At 36.2% G+C, this 19649-nt stretch overlaps 1 protein-coding gene across 3 annotated transcripts in view; it reads right to left on the reverse strand.

Annotated features, from left to right (window-relative positions):
• Positions 1–379: 379 nt before the first annotated feature.
• The window catches only part of LOC137223463 (bifunctional heparan sulfate N-deacetylase/N-sulfotransferase 3), a 155184-nt gene continuing 135914 nt past the window's right edge, over positions 380–19649 (reverse strand). For all 3 annotated transcript variants that reach the window (XM_067735205.1, XM_067735206.1, XM_067735207.1), the window contains exons 11-14: positions 17372–17542; positions 15834–15943; positions 5727–5829; positions 380–1134 (exon numbers count right to left, since the gene is read on the reverse strand). In XM_067735205.1, the coding sequence (XP_067591306.1) occupies positions 1015–1134; positions 5727–5829; positions 15834–15943; positions 17372–17542 (504 nt within the window). In that variant the 3' untranslated portion in view covers positions 380–1014. The remainder of the gene's footprint in view (positions 1135–5726; positions 5830–15833; positions 15944–17371; positions 17543–19649) is intronic.

The following is a 19649-nucleotide window of genomic DNA, read 5'->3' on the forward strand; positions in this document are numbered from 1 at the left end:
TCCTTAGTTTTCATTTAATAGGTTTTGTTATTGGGAACATTAAAAAAAAGTTATTTACATTGAAAAGTCAGTCTGTTTCTGGAGATGACACATACGTCAGATACTATGCAAGCGTTTCTGTAGAACCAGTGAGGACTACCGGAATTGATCTGCAGCTCACAGAAAAGGGACATAGGTTGTCAATCAGATATCTTCCGAACCCTACAATTTCTCCCTTTTAGAAGATTTAGTCAGTACACTTTCCATTACTTCTTACTGTTTCGGTATACTTAGTGTGTTTCTATTTCCAATCCAATGGCTTTACAATGTATCTTTCAGAATAACAATTATGATAGAGAAGTTAGTAACTTTTACATAAATGTACTAGACTATGTGGATGAAAACTCACTTTTTTTTTCTGCTATAACACTTTTTTTTTTTTGGATGCAGATAAACTCATATATAACTTTTCCGCTCTTTGATCTAGCACAAGCTGTAATTTATAATTCTAAATACTTCAGTGGATTTACATTTTGGCAAGCATTTTTCATGGATGTTAGGCCTTTAGCGTCTTATGCTACATTGTGATGTTTGCTTCTTGTTTTGTAGGACACTTTATAGAATCGAAGAATAAGAAAACATTGTACAGGCAAACAGCAGCCTAAAAATCTACAGAGACCCAATCTTGGTTGATATATAAAAGTGTAAATATTACTACAAAATGGGACAGTTCTGCATTTGTGTTTGATATTTATATTGGTTGCTATTGATTTCCAAATGAGTGCACAGTAGTCTCCAATGACCCCACAGGCTCCAGTGTTAAGAGAAAGGCCATAGGCCTCAAGGCTTGTAACAGATACCTTTTTTGTTTGTTTGTTTTGTTTCTACTCATCCACATGCCAGCACATGGAAGGACCTTTGTTCTTTTTTTCTCATTTGAAGAGGTATGTTTATAAACCGCCTTTTGGTAGCCCCTGGAAGCTCTGGGAGAGGTGAGCATTCCACGGAGATGCATTCTCGAGATGTCTCTTAGTGCTATCTCACTTTCTGCAGCTCCTGTCTCAGCCAGGACGGCAGGGGCTGCCCCAGTCTGTGCAGCAGCTTGGAGAGTTCCACGTTGTGGTCCCGATAGTAGCTGGATAGAAACACTCTGCTCTGAGATGGGAGGAGGAGATGAAAGGACATTTAATTTTGTTTTTTAAAGTATACTTCATATACTTCATATACTTCATATCTGTGTCAAGTAAACCATACTGGTTTAAAACTGATATTAAGCATGTGGGCTATTCCTTTAGCACAATATAAACACAGTGACTCTGTTCTTCAAAATACACACTCCAAACACATATGCTGTTTTCACTAGGGAAAGGGTTTTCATATTAAACATGGGATTTATTTGTGCAGAATTAAATGTTCAAATAACTAGATTGAATTGCTAGAAATATAGCTGTAATAACTGATTGGGTCTAATATTATGCTCTATTAAAACTATCCTGGCTTTGGAATAAGAGTTGGGTTGGTAAATCTATAAAATAAAATACTCCTTTGTCATCATTAATTTACATTTAGATTTTGAAGGTAATATTTTCTTAAGAGCTCTTTTAAGGCATACACAAAATATTCACTGCTAAAACAGTACTATGGTAAACCTTAAAAATACAGTAGGTAAACTAGGTAAGCCTATAACCTTATTTGTACTATTTGACCCAAGGAAGGAAAGGAATGCCTTGTAAACGATTCTGACTTATAGGGAAGTAGATTTCTCTTCAATAAAGAAAAATAGTTTAATAATTGAAATTGTCAGAAATGGAAAGTACTGTTTTGTAAGATGGTGTTTAGTGGGGTTTATATGTAGTGTAAATGACCATTGTTGGGAATGTTGTGAAGGATGGATTTCTGAATCTGTATCTATACCTCCCTGCTTTACACTATTCCGAGGTTTTTATTTTTATTATTTTTTTTGGACTGCACGGTGTGGCATGTGGGATCTTAGTTTTCCCACCATGGGGTCTTAACCACTGGACCACCAGGGAAGTCCCTATTCTGGGGTTTTTAGTTGAGTTGAATCTTTAAAAAGTTTTAATTTAATTCCTTGTGCTAGTCTTTTAAAATGTCATATCTGGTACCCCATTTTAAAGGCCATAGAAAATCATCTTGTTTTATACTGGTAATTTCTATGTAACATAGTGGTTTTTGTAGTCATTATGATCACTGGAACCAGACTGACATTTGTGCTATATTCTAACCATCACTGCGATCAAGGGAGAACCCAAACCTTTGTCTCACTTCTGGTTTTGGTCTTCCACGGTCATTAGCTGTAAAACCACTGACAGGCCCAGCTGGTACACCCAGGCCAGAGAGAGGTGGAGACAAATCATATTCCCAGATACTCCATCTGGGGGTCTGATCATTTTGTGCCTCCTTTGCTGCCAGCCAGACCTGGAATCCAGGGCTGAGCCCTAGGCCTTTGTGCAGAGGCTAAGTTTCTAACCTTCCCCACTGTGTTTTCTCTTAAGATCTTACTTTGCATTGTTCCCCTTTATGAGAGAAACCCTGGAACAACAGCAGCCCGGGGCTGCCCAGCTCCTGCCATTTTGCTCCCTGATATTTTCCATATGGCAAAGGATTCTCCAACATCTTAACTAATTTTAGAATTGAACCTCCTGGGATCAATATCGACCACACATCCCTTTGGAGTTTGGATCGTACCTCCTGTTACTGAGGATTATCTCAACTGTACCTCAACTTTTTGGTCTTTTTGGCATTATTTTCAAACCTGGCTGTCTGTATCAGTGCTGCCTCTGTAGCCAAACCCTTGTCCTGTGCCCTATTATTTGTGCATGTTGGTCCCTATAATCAAGTACCCTTTCTTCTTGTTGCTCTGCTCTCTCATGTGGCAAGATAACTGATATGAGACTTGTAATGTACAACATGTCCTATTTGAGAGTCTAATATATTCAGGCCAAAAGTTACTAGGACAGAACTCAGTGATATGCAGGATTTATTGTACATACATTGTTATCTGACCATCATTCAGAAAGGGACTATTTTAGATGATAAATCACAGATAGGATATCTGCTAAGTATGCCAACGTAGTCTACTTCATGCAAACTCATGAAATTAGTGTAATAAGAGGGAATCATAATATATGGTAAAAGAAGGAATCGTATAATAAATTCAATATCAGGTTGTTTATTGGCCTATTATTAAAGAATCTATTAAATGCTTTTGATTTGGAGAGGTCATAGACTTAGTGGTTCATTTAAAATGTCAGTTTTTATTCCCTTTCTACAATGTATTTTGATAAACAAAGTCAAAGTGGAAGTAGGCTAACAGCATTCTTAATTTCCATCCTATGATGTTTTGGTGATATTTGTGAGGAAGGGTTCTGGTGTTTTTCTGTAGCAGGAGAAGCAAGCAGTGTGGTGACAGTACTGCCTATTCTAATCTGTGTACACATTTGTGTTTCCATTACCTCCAGGAAGGACCCGTTACTCTTGCCTCCTCTCTGGGCACTATTTGCACAAAATCAGCTATTCTACTCCCTCAAATAAATCCAGTATGTATATGATTTTGTGATATAATAAGAAATATATATTTGGTTTTTGACTCTGGTTCCTGGCACAGAGCTCCTAAATCCCTTGTAATTTCCTGAGTGACAGGGGTGTAAAGAGTGGCTTTTCTTATTTACAATAATTTCCTTTAAACCTTATCTGAGTTTCTGCTTATGACTTGACTCTTATGGGCCCCTAGATAGCTTCAGATGGGGGCTGGTTGCTATAGAGGAACCAAACATATAATTAGAGGGTTGGAACTTTCAGCCCCACCCTCCAACCTCCAGGGAAGGGAAGAGGGACAGGGGATTGAGTTATTCACCAACAGACAATTATTTAATCAACCATGCTTGTGCAACGAAACCTCCATAACTCAGGGTTGGTAAATGCATCCATGTGCTGGGAGGGTGGTACACCCCAGATTCCACAGGGACAGAGAAGCTCCTGTGCTCAGGACCCTTCTGGACCTTGTCCTAAGTACCTCTTTGTTTATAATAATAGGAAGTGAAGTGTTTCCCTGGGTTGTGTGAGTCATTATAGCAAATTATAAAACCTGATGAGGGAACCCCTGATTTGCAGCCAAGTTGGACAGAAGTGTGAGTAACCTGGGAACCCACTACTTGTTACTGGAGTCTGAAGGGGGCAGTTCTGTGGGGCTGAGCCCTTAATCTGTGGGGCTACACTAACCCTGAATAGTTAGTGTCAGAATTGGATTAAACTGCAGGATACCTAGCTGGTGTCTGCAGAAAATTGGAGCATTGCTTGGTATGTAAAACTCACACATTTGGTGTCAGAGGTGTTTGAGAAAAAATATCTTAGGGATGGATTACGCAGTAACCTTGTTGGGAGATATGGAAATAATGATATCCTGAAAAGTTATGTTTTTCTTATCTTTCTCTACCACAAATTTAATATTAGGTCTCAGTATGTGTTTGATAGGAGTGAAATAAAATACTAAGAAAGATGTTCTACAGTGTCTTGAATGTTTTAGTTTTAATAAATATATAGAGAGATAGCTTTGACATACATGAAAATGAGATACTTTATATTACTGTCTTGAAATACAATGGGAATTGCCCTTGAATATTTATTAATATGTAAGGATTGTTTTCGTAGTGCTCTGAAGGTATATTTTAATAACCCACCAAAGAAAATTGGAGTTCTGAGAATGCAACTTGTTTATCAAAAGAACAAGAACCTCCACAATGCCTTTTAGATAGAATTTAATTGTGAGCTTAGTGAGCTTAGCTTGATAGATGCTCTGTCTCTATCAGGTTGCAAAAAGGGTCCTTAAAGTCTTCAAGTATTAAAAAGTATCCAGACAAGTTCATACCATGTTAGGATTCTCGGACCACTGCAGGATTCTTAGTTACCATAATATATTAAACATTGTGGGAAAACAATGCCAAATAATGTCTTCATTTTTGAGTTAAAAAAAATTTTTTTTACAAAATCAATCTACTTGCATTCTTATGTCCAAACTATATGTTAGCTGGACTGATTATGAAATCAAAATAATATTAATAAATTTTAATATACGTGAAATAAGCTTTAAAGTAAATATATAGCGTCTACAAAGTGGGAAAACTGTAGCTTTAAGTGATCACTATGTCACCATTTGGAACAGAATAAACCCGAAGCGCTACATACCTACTGCTAAGTTTGGGTGTCTCCATTCTCCAGAGCCTAAATTATCTGCTAGTATCTTACACATTTGGGAAATATATTCATTCTTTCATCTTATTAACATATTAACAGTTCAAAACTTAGTATACCAATAATTAATATTATTATGCAGGCCACACTTACTACTAGAGAGTGACTTAGACAGTGAAAATAAAATCTTTTGGGCCTATTTTCAATTTCCAGCTGATACATTTCCTGTCTTGGTTTCAGTTAACATTTTTAGTGCTAAAATTTCTGTGAATGTATCATTCCTTTTGGAATGAGATGTTGCCTTCTTTGTCCTGATTCAAAATGGCAAATTCTATTGTTTTCTTTTATTCTTGCATGACAGGTAAGATAATCACTGGAAAAATCAAAACAAGCAACCTGAATGCATTCTAATCCAAATGTCACTTTTAATTTTTATAAAGGGTGAATTTTTATTTTAATCACTTTTATAAGAAAATAGATATATTTTTATGTATCATTTTGCTTATTTAGTTTGTACTTTTAAGCTCTATACTTACCTCAGGATCCATTGGAGGGTATTTTCTTCCTTTGCTCTTTCCAAGGCATTTTGTTTTACCTTCTTCCAGTAATTGACACCAGAAACCTTTATGAGAATCAAACCTAAAAAAATAAAAAATACAAAGAACAAAAAAGTATTTTTCAAGCAAGTATTTTTAATTGTTCGGATATTAATCTATAACCAAGGAAACTGGCATATTTTTTGAATGCATCACTTTACATAAAGTCTTTTGGCATACTTCTGAATTCTCAGTCCATCTGTCATATTTGTGAGTTTGCCAGATTTCTAATAGAAAAACTGTCAGCAGGAGGTGTCCTATTAATAGAAATTAATAAGCCTACCTCCTTCATCTGGAAGGAAAAAGCTATATAAATTTCAAGCCCATTCTTTCCCTTTCCAGGTTTTAAAAATAACAAGTCAGTCTTCACATCTATGGATTTACACAGTACTTGTACCATTCAGTTACAGGTTAATAGAAGAGGTTTTGGTGTGTCATGGAGTAATGAATTTCAGGAGTCTCTAGCTCTAATCCATTTAATGTTTTTCCAGAGACACTTCCTTATTTTGGTATGAGCTCTGTATTAAAGTAATAACACCTATAAAAAAGATTTTCATGGCATAATTATAATAAAAGTAATAGCAGCACATTAAACTTATATTTTAGTTTACCAAAATAGTTCATATAACCCTTTCTCATTTGAGCTTTTCTTATAACCCCTTAATGATATGGAGTATAGCATTTGTCCCATTTAATGGCACTTAGCACAGTGTTTGGCTCTTTGTGAACACTCACCAACTGTTAGTTGAATACAAAAATGAAAAAGAAGGAAGTGCTCGTCAAGGTTTATTTATCTTGGACTATATACTTTTTCAGTATGCAGGTGACAACTCAAGTCTAAGCCTCCTGACCCTAGGTAGAGGGCCTTTTCTCTTCACTGGTCTCTGGGTATGTTCTGTATTATAATTCATTATGAATAAATAGTAATTTCCCATGCTTGAATATAAAAGTGAAAGTAACAGTCAGCAATGATGATTCTTTCACATGGATTTTGTTATTCAGCGATTCTATTGCTATAATTTTTTCTTCATTAGAAAGAATTATCATTTAGGGCCACCTTTTCCTTTTGTCTTTAATTCATACTACTTCCCAGAATGCTGCTTCTAACTTTTTCTTAAAACTATAGTGTAAACAATGAACAACTGGAAATTGAAATTAAAACATTTAAATTAGCATAAAAACATGAAATATCTAGGGATAAATTTAGCACAAAATGTATGCAAGATCTGTACAATGAAAACTACAATTGTTAAGTGAAATTACAGAAGACATAAACAAAAAAGAGCTATACCATGTTCACAGATCAGAAGACTAAATATTTTTAAAATATCAATCTCATCTCTAGATTTGTCTAGATAATTCAATGTGAGTCCAAAACTCCAATGGACTTTTTTTTTTTGGTAGAAATTGAAAAAATGATTATAAAATGTATATGGAGATACAAGCTAATAATTTGTTTTAGACAAGCTAAAACAATTTGAAAGAGAAGATCAAAGTTGGAGATCTTATACTATTTAGTTTCAAGATTTACTATAATGCCACAGTAATCAAGCCTGTGTAGTATTGGCACCAATGGGTCAATGAACAAAATAGAATCTAGAAACGGACCAACACATCTACTGTCAACTGATTTTCAAAAGTAGGTGCCACAGTAGTTCAATGGGAAAGGACAATCTTTTAAATAAATTGAACTGGAAAAATTGGATGTCTATATGGAAAATATGAACACTGACCTCACACTGTATATGAAAATTAACTTGAAATGAAATCTCATTTCATGAATGAGCTAAGAGCTAAACTGTAAGAATTCTGGTAGTAAACATAGGAAAAAACACAGAAAATTTTTGGGTTAGGCAAAGACTTCTTAGGATGAATGATAAAAGAATAATGATAATTTTGAATACATCAAAATTTAAACTTTTGCTTTTCTAAAACACTTAAGAAAATGAAAAGAGAAACCACATGTTGGGCAAAAATATTTGTAAAATGTTAATCTAATAAAGGACTTATATTCAGAATATACAACTGAACTCAATAAAAAAAGATGACATTACCAATAAAAATTGAGTAAAAGATTGGAATAGACACTTTATCAAAAACATAGATGAACGACCAATAAACACATGCAAATTTGCTCAGTATCATTAGTCATTAAGAAAATGCAAATTAAAATCACAAATGAAATACCACTAGATACTAGAATGACTTAACTTAAAAAGACCAATACCAAGTGTTGGCAAAGATGTGGAACAGCTAGAACTGTTACACCTTTTGGTAGAAATTTAGGATATTACAGACACTTTGGAAAGTTTCTTATAAAGTTAAATACGTAATTACTATATGGCCCACTAATCCCATTTCTAGGTCTTTATCCAAAAGAAATGAAAATATATGTCCACACAAAGATCTGTACACAAATGTTCATGGTAGCTTCATTCATAGTAGCCCCCAAGTGGAAGCAACCCTATGTCCATCAACTGGTGAAAGGATAAACAAATTGTGGTATATCCATAAAATAGAGTACTACTGAACAATAAAAAAAAAAAACCCAATTACTGATAGATGTAACAACAAGGAGGAATGTCAAAAGCATTATGCTAAGTGAAAGAAAGTAGAAGAGTGGTTGCTAGGGCTCAGGGGTGAGGGGAAAGGACTGACTGCAATAGAGCATGTGGAAACTTTGGATTAATGGAAATGTTCTATATCTTGATTGTGATGGTGTATACAACAGTACATGTTTGTCAAAATTCATCAAACTGTACAAATAAAATGGGTAGATTTTATTATATGTAAATTACACATCAATAAAGCTGATTTAAAATTATATTGTGATTGAATGTGTGATTGGAGAGTAGTCTTTCTGTAGCTAATGTTGTAGACTTTATAACTATAGCCCTATGAAAAGAAGGCAAACCTATATCTCTGTCTCTTCCCTGCTTTGGATATTAGAGACACTAAAGGATTACTCACATCCTACTTGTGCAAAGCCCATTTCTGATCATTATTAAAGCAATTGTGTGGGATCAAGACATAATATGATATATCTCCATGTTGTTTATATTCTTGATTGCATCTGTAAGGCAACTGAATAAATGTTTCATAGTCAGAGGTATAAGAAAGGAGAGCATTAATAAATCAACTAACATCAATAAAATAAATAAATTTAAAAAATAGAGACGATGATTGAAATAATCTATACGCGAAAGCTGGGAAGCTCTAACACAACAACATTTCTGGAAGTCTGCTATTGATAAAACATTTTTCATTAACATTTTGTTATTGGTAATTTCCATAACTGAATTATGACTCATTTTAAGTGTTTGATCAAAATCCAGACTAGCTATTATTATAATTTTTTTTGCTAATATACCTAACTATAGATACATGTCTACAACATACGCATGCCTTATGTTAAAATGAGCAGCTTTCTGACAGAATGTTTCTTTAAGAAACACTAACTTCACACATATTAAAATTAAAAATCAAAAGAAAAATAGGTTTTTCTTTCACCTCTGCTAATTGATTACATCTCATGCAGTGGACTGTCAGGCTGAGCTTTATTGAGAAAAATGTGTGTCTGTGGAGCTGACACCTAGCCCAGACATCTGTAAGTTCTGTAAGTATAAGTTCACAAGCAGTGGTGTAACTGTATCATAGTGGAAACAAAAAGGAGAGGAAGGTACACGGGAGATCATATTATTTTTCAGGTTGCCTGAGAAGGTGAGGGATTGATGTTGATGAAGGACCTTGTGAGCAATTCAGAGCCCAAGTGAAGAAGCTTGACATGAGATGGAGAAAGATCTCTCACATCTTTTCAGAATATCATCAGTGTCCCTCTGAAAATTAGCCTCAGGACTACTAATATCTGGTAGGACAGCAAGGAAACAACCTTTTTGTGTAGGCACTGGCAGCTAGTCATTTCGTGTGGGAACTGATAATGGCTAGGATCCTCTTTAAAGGCTTTCAGGAAGAGAACATTTTGGAGAAAATTTTATGTGTTGTTTAGTGTCTCTCCATGGTTACCCCTTCCTAGAGGTAGGGATACTTTATCATTGTGTACCCAGAGTCATGCCATAATAGTCATTCAATAAATCTTTGTTGAATTAAAGAAAAAGCGAGAATGCACTGGTTCTTAAGTTTGTGTGGAGTATCACCTGGGGATGTTTAGAAATAACTGGAAGAGACCTGTGGGCATGGACAATCAAGATTCTCCAATGATTCAGCCTCCAACTAGTAACATCTCTATATTAATGAAAATGTGACCTTCATTTTACCCTTGGGCAGGTGAATCCCAGGGAACATTCAGATTACACTTAGAAGGTGCAAGAATGTTTGAAATGTCTTTACATTGAAATAACATTTCTGTGAACGAATACTGAATTGTGTGGATATGCCAAATTTTCTTAAATCCATTTTTCAGATTGATTGCAGCTTTTGGCTATTATGAATAATGCTGTGGTGAACAATTCTTTGTGGACATAGGTTTTCATTTCTTTTGGGGTAAATACCTAGGAGTGGAATTGGATTATTTGTAAACTCCTGTTTAATTTTTTAAGAAATTGCAAAACTCCTTTTCTAAAGTGGCCATTTATTATACATTACCATCAGCAATATTTGAGGTTTCCAGTTTCTCCACATTCTTACCAACATTTGGTATTATCTTTTGGATTATAGCCATTCTAATGGTATCTCAATGTAGCTTTAATTTGCATATCACTATGATTACACATTTATTATGCAAAGTGACAATGTGTCTGGAGATGGATTATTTTTATTTATTTTTTAGCATGTTTCAAAATTTATTCCTTTTTATTGCTGAATAGTATTCCATTGGATGTACTGATATATATCACATTTTTATTTATTTATTTTTAATTGAGGTATAGTTAATTTACAATGTTGTGTTAATTTCTAATGTAGAGCAAAGTGACTCACTTATACCTACATATACATTCTTTTTTATATTCTTTTCCATTATGGTTTATCCCAGGACATTGACTATAGTTCTCTGTGCTATACTGTAGGACCTTCTTTTCCATCCATTCTATATGTGATAGTTTGCATCTAATAACCCCAAACTCCTAGTCCATCCTCTGCCCTCCCCACTTCCCTTTGGCAACCACCAGTCTATTCTCTATGTCCGTGATTCTGTTTCTGTTTCATTGATAGGTTCATTCCACATATAAGTGGTATCATATGGTATTTGTCTTTTTCTTTCTGACTTACTTCACTTAGTATGATAATCTCTGGTTACATCCATGTTTCTGCAAATGGCATTATTTCATTTTTTATGGCTGAGCAATATTCCATTATATGTATATACCATATCTTCTTTATCCATTCATCTGTCAATGGACATTTAGGTTGTTTCCATGTCTTGGCTATAGTGAATAGTGCTGCTATGAACGGCTGCATGTATCTTTTTGAATGACAGTTTTCTCTGGATATATGCCCAGGAATGGGATTGCTGGATCATATCGTAATTCTATTTTTAGTTTTCTGAGGAACCTCCATAATGTTTTCCATAGCAGCTGTACCAACTTACATTCCCACCAACAGTGTAGGAGGGTTCCCTTTTCTCCACACCCTCTCCAGCATTTGTTATTTGTAGACTTTTTTTTTTTAACAAATTTATTTATTTTATTTATTTTTGGCTGCATTGGGTCTTTGTTGCTGCGCATGGGCTTTCTCTAGCTGTGGTGAGCAGGGGCTACTCTTTGTTGCGGTGCGCGGGCCTCTCACTGTGGTGGCCTCTCCCGTTGCGGAGCACGGGCTGTATGCGCACAGGCCTCAGTAGTTGTGGCTCGTGGGCTCTAGAACACAGACTTAGCGGCCGTGGCTCACGGGCCTAGCCACTCCGAGGCATGTGGGATCTTCCCGGACCAGGGCACGAACCTGTGTCCCCTGCATCAGCAGGCGGACTCTCAACCACTGCGCCACCAGGGAAGCCCTCTTGTGCCAATTTTTTAAAAAATATTTTATTTATTTATTATGGTTTTATGGCGGGCATGCGGGATCTTTGTTGAGGCATGACGGATCTGTCATTGCGGTGCGCGGACTCTTCATTGCGGTGCGCAGGCTTCTCTCTAGTTGTGGCGTGCAGTCTCCAGAGCACGTGGGCTCTGTAGTTTGCGGCATGCGGCCTCTCTAGCTGAGGAGCGCGAGCTCAGAAGTTGTGGTGCGTGGGATTAGTTGCCCTGTGCGCGGCATGTGGGATCTTAGTTCCCCGACCAGGGATTGAACCCATGTCCCCAGCATTGGAAGGTGGATTCTTTACCACTGGACTGCCAGGGAAGTCCCTCTTGTGCCAATTTGAAGAGCTTAATAAATTGGCAGTGTAGGCTCCAGAGGAATGATTGTGTTTCAATCCTGCCTCCTCAACTTACTTGCTGAGTGACTTTTGGCTAAGCTTTTCTGTGCCCCAGTTTTTGTAGCTGAAAAGTGGAGCTAATAGTGTCTATCACATAGTATTGTTATGAAGCAATATATAAAAAAATACTTAGAACATATAAGCATATACTGATTTTGAAATGTTATAAGCACTTTTAAAAACAAATTTATATGAAATTGGAGTAGATTATTTTCTTCTTTTTCACTTCTTAGCATTTCTAGCTGTTTCATAGGTAATCTAGAGAACCAGCAGATTTTAGCTACTATGGCTACTGTTTTTTGCTACTAAAAAAAGTTTTAATTTGGCACAGTTTTACTCAAACTCATCTAAAAAGGGAAAGAATTCCTAGACAATATAAATTTGGTTGCCAGGGAAGTAATATTAGAAACAGCTGAAGCAGCTTCAGTTCTTTATGACTTAGTTAAGCCCCATCCACAGAACAAAACAAACCAAACGCACAATCTTCATTCAACTCCTGGCCTTCAAATCCTTATTGTCCATTTATTGAAATTTTCATTGTAAACTATTATTAAAAATTCATATAACTCAGTCTGGTTTCATTCATGTTAATAAACAGGTTAATTGACTGAGAAATAAAGATGTCAGGTTCAGTATTCACTAGTATTTAACTAGTACTTATAAGTGGGAAGACTCCTGTCACAGTCATTGATGGCTTGTATAATTCTGAACGGATATATTCATGGGAAAATTTATACAAATTAACACAATTCCATGCTGAGCATTATTTTTCCTGCTTTTTCTTAAATGATTAGACAGCTTTTAAACACTAAAAGCATAATATGCAAGCTAAAATAATGTTAGTATTATCAATGTTATTTATAATTTAGGGATTAAGGTTATATTGAACAAGAATTGTAAAATGTGAATTTACTTAATTGAATGAGAAAGTTCCCATTTATATTTTTTAAAGCTTAAACTGCTTATTTCAGATCACAGCCGCACTCACTAAGAAAATCAGATTTTTACCGATTCAATATATCATTTAAAATCCATGATGACAGTACTAAGTCATTTTAAGATATCATAGACCATCCATGACTGTATGAAATTTGGAAGTCTTGAACACTTCTGTAGTGACTGTGGAAAAGAATAAATAACACTCTTAACAATGGAAATTTATTGCCATTTTTATTGAAAATAGTTTTGAAATTGGAGCTTTTTAAATATTGAAGATAATCAATTTATAGCTCTCTTAAACTGGAGTACTCTTTCATGCCAAGACTGTATGGTAAAACCTTTGCATAGACCTAGTTTCATTCATTTATTCTACTGTGTGCAAAGAACTGGATTTATGTGGTTAGTTGAGAATTCATATCTGTTTGCAGTTCAGAACATTCTTTGAAGGCTTTAAATAATTTTTTTTTAAAACTACCGAAGAGGTAGTCTTCACTATCATTAGCAGAAAAAATATGAAGCAATAAATGACATTCCTGTGAACATACATTTTCTACACCCAGTCATCTCCAACATATCCAAAGCACCACAGAAACAACTTACCAGTACAATTAGTTTAATAAGAATAACTAAATTTTGAGGGCAGGATTCAGAACAATTGCAAAGGGCATGGATGAAGGAGGATTTAGACCTAAGCCAATGACATGAAGTTCCAGATATTCTACAACAGGTACACTGCTGGTTTTTATAAGGTGTGTCAGGCTAACTGATTGACAAGAAAATATAAAAAGAAACGGAATGGCAGTACATTATCTATGAGCAGGTTAAGTAGGCAGCCCTGCTGGACCTGAAACTGTGGTTTCAGAGACTACACACATCTTATCTTGCTACTTCACCCACTGAGCCCCCAATAAGGTTACAGAATCATATAAGGGGTAATTTTAGCCAGATACATCCCAGGTGCAAAGTGACCCATAGTCCTTTGTATACAGTACGTTGCTTTGATATTACTTCTCTTAAGTTTACACTCCCTTTACTTTACCCTTGGAGGTGAATAAAAAGCTTGCTGCTGAGCCGGATGCAAAGGGGACAGATACACAGCATGCAGGTCAAGGACCATTCCATAAGAAAAAGAGATTATGTTTTTATAGAATACTCCACTTCTTTCTGAAATACAGTACTTTGCTATATACTCTATAAAAAAGACCCAAAGATAAGCCAACTTGAAATAGAAAACTGTTTAGAAAATAAAAACTTTCTTTTCTAAGAGATACTTAAAAGGATATAAAGCAGAAAGTGGACTCGAATTTCTAACTAAAGCTAAATTCACTCAGCTTTCTTTAAGGTCAAGCTGAAAGTTAAATACCTAAGGCTAGTGTCTGTGTTGGTACTTTAACTAAGCTCTGCAAATCTCTGATAGGATCCGCACTATAGAAAACACAGAGGGTAGAAGGTTAATAGTAACAACAAAGTAAATGACTCTTAGGAAGGAAGCGCAAAACTCTCGAGTTCCACCTACTCCTTTCTCCTCTAGATCAAAATGTCTCTCTTATATGTGTCTCTACATATGATTTATGCAAGATGTACGCAGTATTTGATGGTTTTCTGCAAACCTTTTTCTGTAAGGGACAGGGAAAGGTAAAGGAATCTTGTCTCTCACTTTCTAAACTGCTATAGCATAAGGAGAACAATGAAAAGAGAAAATCAATTGATCTTCAGAACTGAGTTTTATACTGAGAGATACAATGGAAGAATTCCACACTGCAATTTTAATCGGTTTTTTTAAGGCTCAGTCTATGACCCTAAAATTAAATATATATATTACAGTGAGAGCCAGGTCCACAGTTCATCCAGCTCAGCATCTCCCAGTTGCTTGTTCCAGTTGCATGTGAAATAGGAACAAACACAACCTTCAGACATCTGACTGCCAACCATTATAAATGGACAAAGTCAGATGGAGGTCTTATTTAAAATGCTAAATGAACCCCAGAGTCAGGATTAAGGTGAGGCAAGAGAGGCACCTTGGCTGAAAAATTTTAGGAGCCACTCACTCTCAGGTATTTGCGGGGTCCTGAGAGTGAGTGCCTCCTTAAATTCTAGTGCTTCTCTTGCCTCACCCTGGCCCCCACTCTGAAGGAGTTGACTATCTAAGAAAATCAGTGGAAACCAGAAAAAGAAAACCAAACCAGAGCTGTAACTGCTGAGGCCTCTGAAGAAGAGGGGGCAGGGTCAGTCATACAGTGGGTAAAGACCAGCAAAAAATGGAATTAAGTGTAGAAGTAATAATAGCACCTTTCTCTCTGCCTATTCAGTCGCCTATTGGGCTATTTCTTGCTGTATGACATTGGGTTTTGAAAATTTCACAGAAGAGAGAGGAGTTCATAAATCACCTGGTTCAAGAAGTCTTTTTAATACTTCCAAGAGGTCTCAGTATTGTTTGTTAAATAGGCTCAGTGCTTACCAACTTAAAGTAGCCTCTTTTAAGGTTAGTTGTTGCTTTTAAGATTTGCAACTGTTTTGTTCCTTCCAGGGGAAATCCTTCCTAGTTAGAAATCAATAGAGGATTTTGGACATTTCTTTGCCAAACTGTTGAAATGTTCTTTCTCAAGTGGTTAATATCAACTGGAAAATAATCAGTGTGTAAGGAACAGCTAACTTGACAGCTGTATCACCAAGCTACAATTTCTTTAAAATCAGTTCTCTGCTGAAACTTCAATAAATTAATTAGAATATAAACTTACGTTAAAGCTTCTGAGTAATTATAATGAGGAGAGACTCCTAGAAACTTCTGTACTTCATCCATCACTGTAGCAGGATCAGTTCTTAGCTGTTGCCCATCAATAATTAGCAACTAAATTAACAAGGAAATTAAAAAAAAATGCACATTGAAAAAAGACATGTAACTGCATAATTAAAAACTTCTGCACTCTGAATTTATTCAGTGAGAGACTGAGGGGACTTGTGTGCGTTGTTGTTAAGACTTAACCAGGCCATCCTCATTAATGACCTGGAACAAAAAATAAATCACACTAATTAAATGTGCTCACGTTTTGTAGTCCGAGAAGTCCTGCAAACACTATGAAAACGAAAAAGCCATTTGAGGGTAAAAAGAGAGCTTAAGAAATGTGACTACAAAATCACAAATGGAAACCAAGTTTAAAAACAGATAAAACAATGATTCCATGATTCAAGGTGGGAAGGAGCATTGCAGGAAGGAAGAAAAGTGACCAGACCAGGTACAGTGAGACAGAGGACATGGCCATTCTCCATGATTCCAGTCAAAGGAGTAGCACTGTAAGGTTTTAAGAAATATTTTGATAATCCATTTGGAGAAAAAGGTAAGACTCCCAGAAAGCCTGAAAGGAAACAGAAGTTCCTCAACAGACTACAGGCAAGAATTTGCTTGTTACTCTGGTGAGGGAAGGGGGTGGTCCCAGCAAGATAAAATGACAGGAGACCATGATGAAGGGCCATAAAGCCTGGAAAGCAGCTCTTGCTCACACCTCTTCTCCAATATTTCTATTTAGTCTCTACCAGCATCGTTCATTAGAACTTTCTCTGTGGATAGACACGTTCAACGGCTGCAGTATCTAACTGGTGGCTATTGAACATTTGAAATGTGGCTAATGTGATTGAGAAACTTAATTTTTAATTTTATATAATTTTAATAAAAATTTAAATAGCCATATATGGTTGCATATATGGTATCATTATGGCTAGCATGTTTCTAGACACACAGGCATATACTGTGTCTGATGTGACGGGACTGCTTTATGCAATCCAGTAGGGGCTGATTTTGTAATCTAGGCTAATGGTAGGCCAAAGAGAGAAGCAAGGAAGCCAAGGAAAACATAGGACTTGTGAAAAATGCAGCAAGGTGGTTCAAAGGGAAATAACGGCACTTAATTAAGCAAGACAGTATTTGCCTTGTTTGGTTAAGAGGTTCTCAAGCTTTATTCTCAGAATAAGAATCAGGAGTATCAAGCTTCTGATGCTCTTTACAGTCAGGAAGGGTATGCACTAGAAAACAGGGCAGGGAGAATTATCCTGAAATACTTCTAGAAAGAAGAGTAGATAGTTTTTCTACCTCTGCCTATTACTGTTTGCCAGAGTCTGATTTACAACTAAAGAGTAAAGGCTAGTAATGTTTTAATGAGTAAAAATTTCCTCTAGCCTAGAGGCAAAGTCACTAGCCTAGAGGAACCAGCAAAAGAACACCAAACCAGAGCTGTAAACTTAATGAGATTGTAACACGATGTAGATTCTTATTGCTCAATACCTGAAAGGGAGGGAAATAAATAAGCCATCTCTCGATGTGGCTGGCATACCACCCTGGGACCAAACATCTCTTCTGCAAGGCTCTAAGCTCAGAGGATGCACGGGGCCCGGCTGAGATCACTTCGTAGAAGCTAAACTTCAGAGCTGCGGGGTCTTCATGGGATCGCTGATGCTATGATGAAAAGGTGGATAATTAAACCGACTTGAATCATAGGCATAAATAATTAAAAACCAATCTCTGTGACAAGTCTCAAAGCTAAAGGAAGGAGTGCCTCACTGCTGGAGAGTTATTTGTTTTGCAATTAATAAAGGATGAAAATGTTTGCTTGGAGCATCAGGATTAAAAGTTATGACATTGATGAGAGTATATATTTGAGAATTAGTTGGTAGAGGTGGAATTCTTCTTGATAGGATTCCTTAACCAATTTTTCTGAGTCGTTTCCTTAGTGTATACATATTATTCTGAAAGTAAACTTTTGAAAGTTGCCTTAATGCCCCCTTTTTAGCCCATAAGAAACCATTTATCATGTCCAGTGAATATCCATAATGCACAAAGCACTCTACTAGTTCTGCCACGTAGTTTTGCTCCATCTAATAATGCAGTTTTAGATTAGAAAAGCCCTATCGGCTATTTAAATGGAGAAACTACTGAAAACTCTGACGTGCATTACCTGAAACCCACAGCTTTTATAATATACTACCTAGCATCTCAAAGCCAAGATTATTTTACCTAATGGTACCTTTGCGATGAATCAGAATCGCTTATTGTACAGAAAATGCAGAAAGCAGCAATCCAGATAGGAAAGCATTTCATAATGGCTCAGGCTCACGCCCAGGGGTTTGAGGAAATCACCTTTCCCCTAAATTGACCAAAAAATATTCAGGCTTAGTGGTGGGTTTGTGGATGTTTACCACATCTAGTTGAATAGCAAATTTGCTGCAATTGAGATTCAAATTACTGTACTACAAACTCCACTAGACTCTGTTAAGGCCTGCATTTTGCCACTGTGGAGCAATTTATTTGTAATATTTAGGATGTTTTGTTAGCTTGCAGCCTTGAAACCTCCTTTTTCAGCAAATTCTCAATTTTTCAGGGGCTAAGTGGTTGCCAAGCTCCAATTTTCTTCTTTCTTGTTGAGTCAATTAAGGCTTATTTCTTTTTTCTCTAGATACCTAGTGGAAAAGGTAAAAGGCGCAATATCAAGTCAGTCAGTTTGCAATGTGCTGTATTTTTGATTTAAAAGATTGCTGTAGGAGTTGGGCATGACGTTGGTGTGGAGCTGTGGATTCCAGCTTTCCAGGAAGTCTCATTCCCTATCATGCAGATCATTATCAATATGCCTAAGATCCCATGACCTTCCCCCAGTCTGTCCCAGCCACGAAACCTTTCCTGACAATCTGTGCTTCCTTTTGTGAACATGGAAAAACTGCTTTTGTTCAAAAAGACCCCATGCTGAGAAACTTTATTCTCTAATATCATAGATTGTCAGGAATTTAGATGTTTGAGGTCAGTGAGAATGGAACATCCCAGTCTTGCCTGGAGAATCAGAGCTATGTGGGTCACTTTAACACAAAGAAGCCTTATTTCCAACCCAGGTGCAGAGTTTCAGGTAAGTGATTTTTGGATGTAACATTCCACATTTATCTTAACTTTATAGTTTCCAAGGAAATTGGACCGTTAGTCTGCTTTTCAGCCCTGACCTACTGATAACCAGCTTACACACAGCCCTGCCTGCATCTATCAAACACTTCATGTTAATTTTACCTAAATTTCTCCCCTTACAAATCCTTCCCTTCTTTAGGGAAGTGCCCAGATAGTTCTTCCAGTGTTCAGGCTCCTCTGCTGCAGCCAATTAATATACCTAACTTGTTGTTCCTGGTCGTCTTTATCAGATGGGCTTTATCACTCTGTAGGAGTCTACCTGTCACTTAACACTTTCTGATTTATACACTGGTTATTTACACATATTTCTCCAATTAGAGTGAAAGCGATCTCAAGTGTAGCGTCCAGATTTGTTAATTTACCTGTAGAGCATACTTAGAACAGTACTTTGTACATGGTAGTCATTAAAATAATTTAATGAATGGATGAACACATGAACATTAGGAAAGTGTTTTTTTAAATTACAAAACCGAGGAATGATAACTAAGGATACTAGAGCCTAAACACACTGACTCTATTAATTTTGTTATGCTCTTATATTTAATTTTGACTGCTTTTTATTGAACTTTTTCCACTTGATGATTAATAAAATATCACTGGGGCAGTTTTTTTTCCT

This window comes from Pseudorca crassidens, chromosome 4 (genome assembly GCF_039906515.1).
Source record: "Pseudorca crassidens isolate mPseCra1 chromosome 4, mPseCra1.hap1, whole genome shotgun sequence".
NCBI lineage: Eukaryota > Metazoa > Chordata > Mammalia > Artiodactyla > Delphinidae > Pseudorca > Pseudorca crassidens.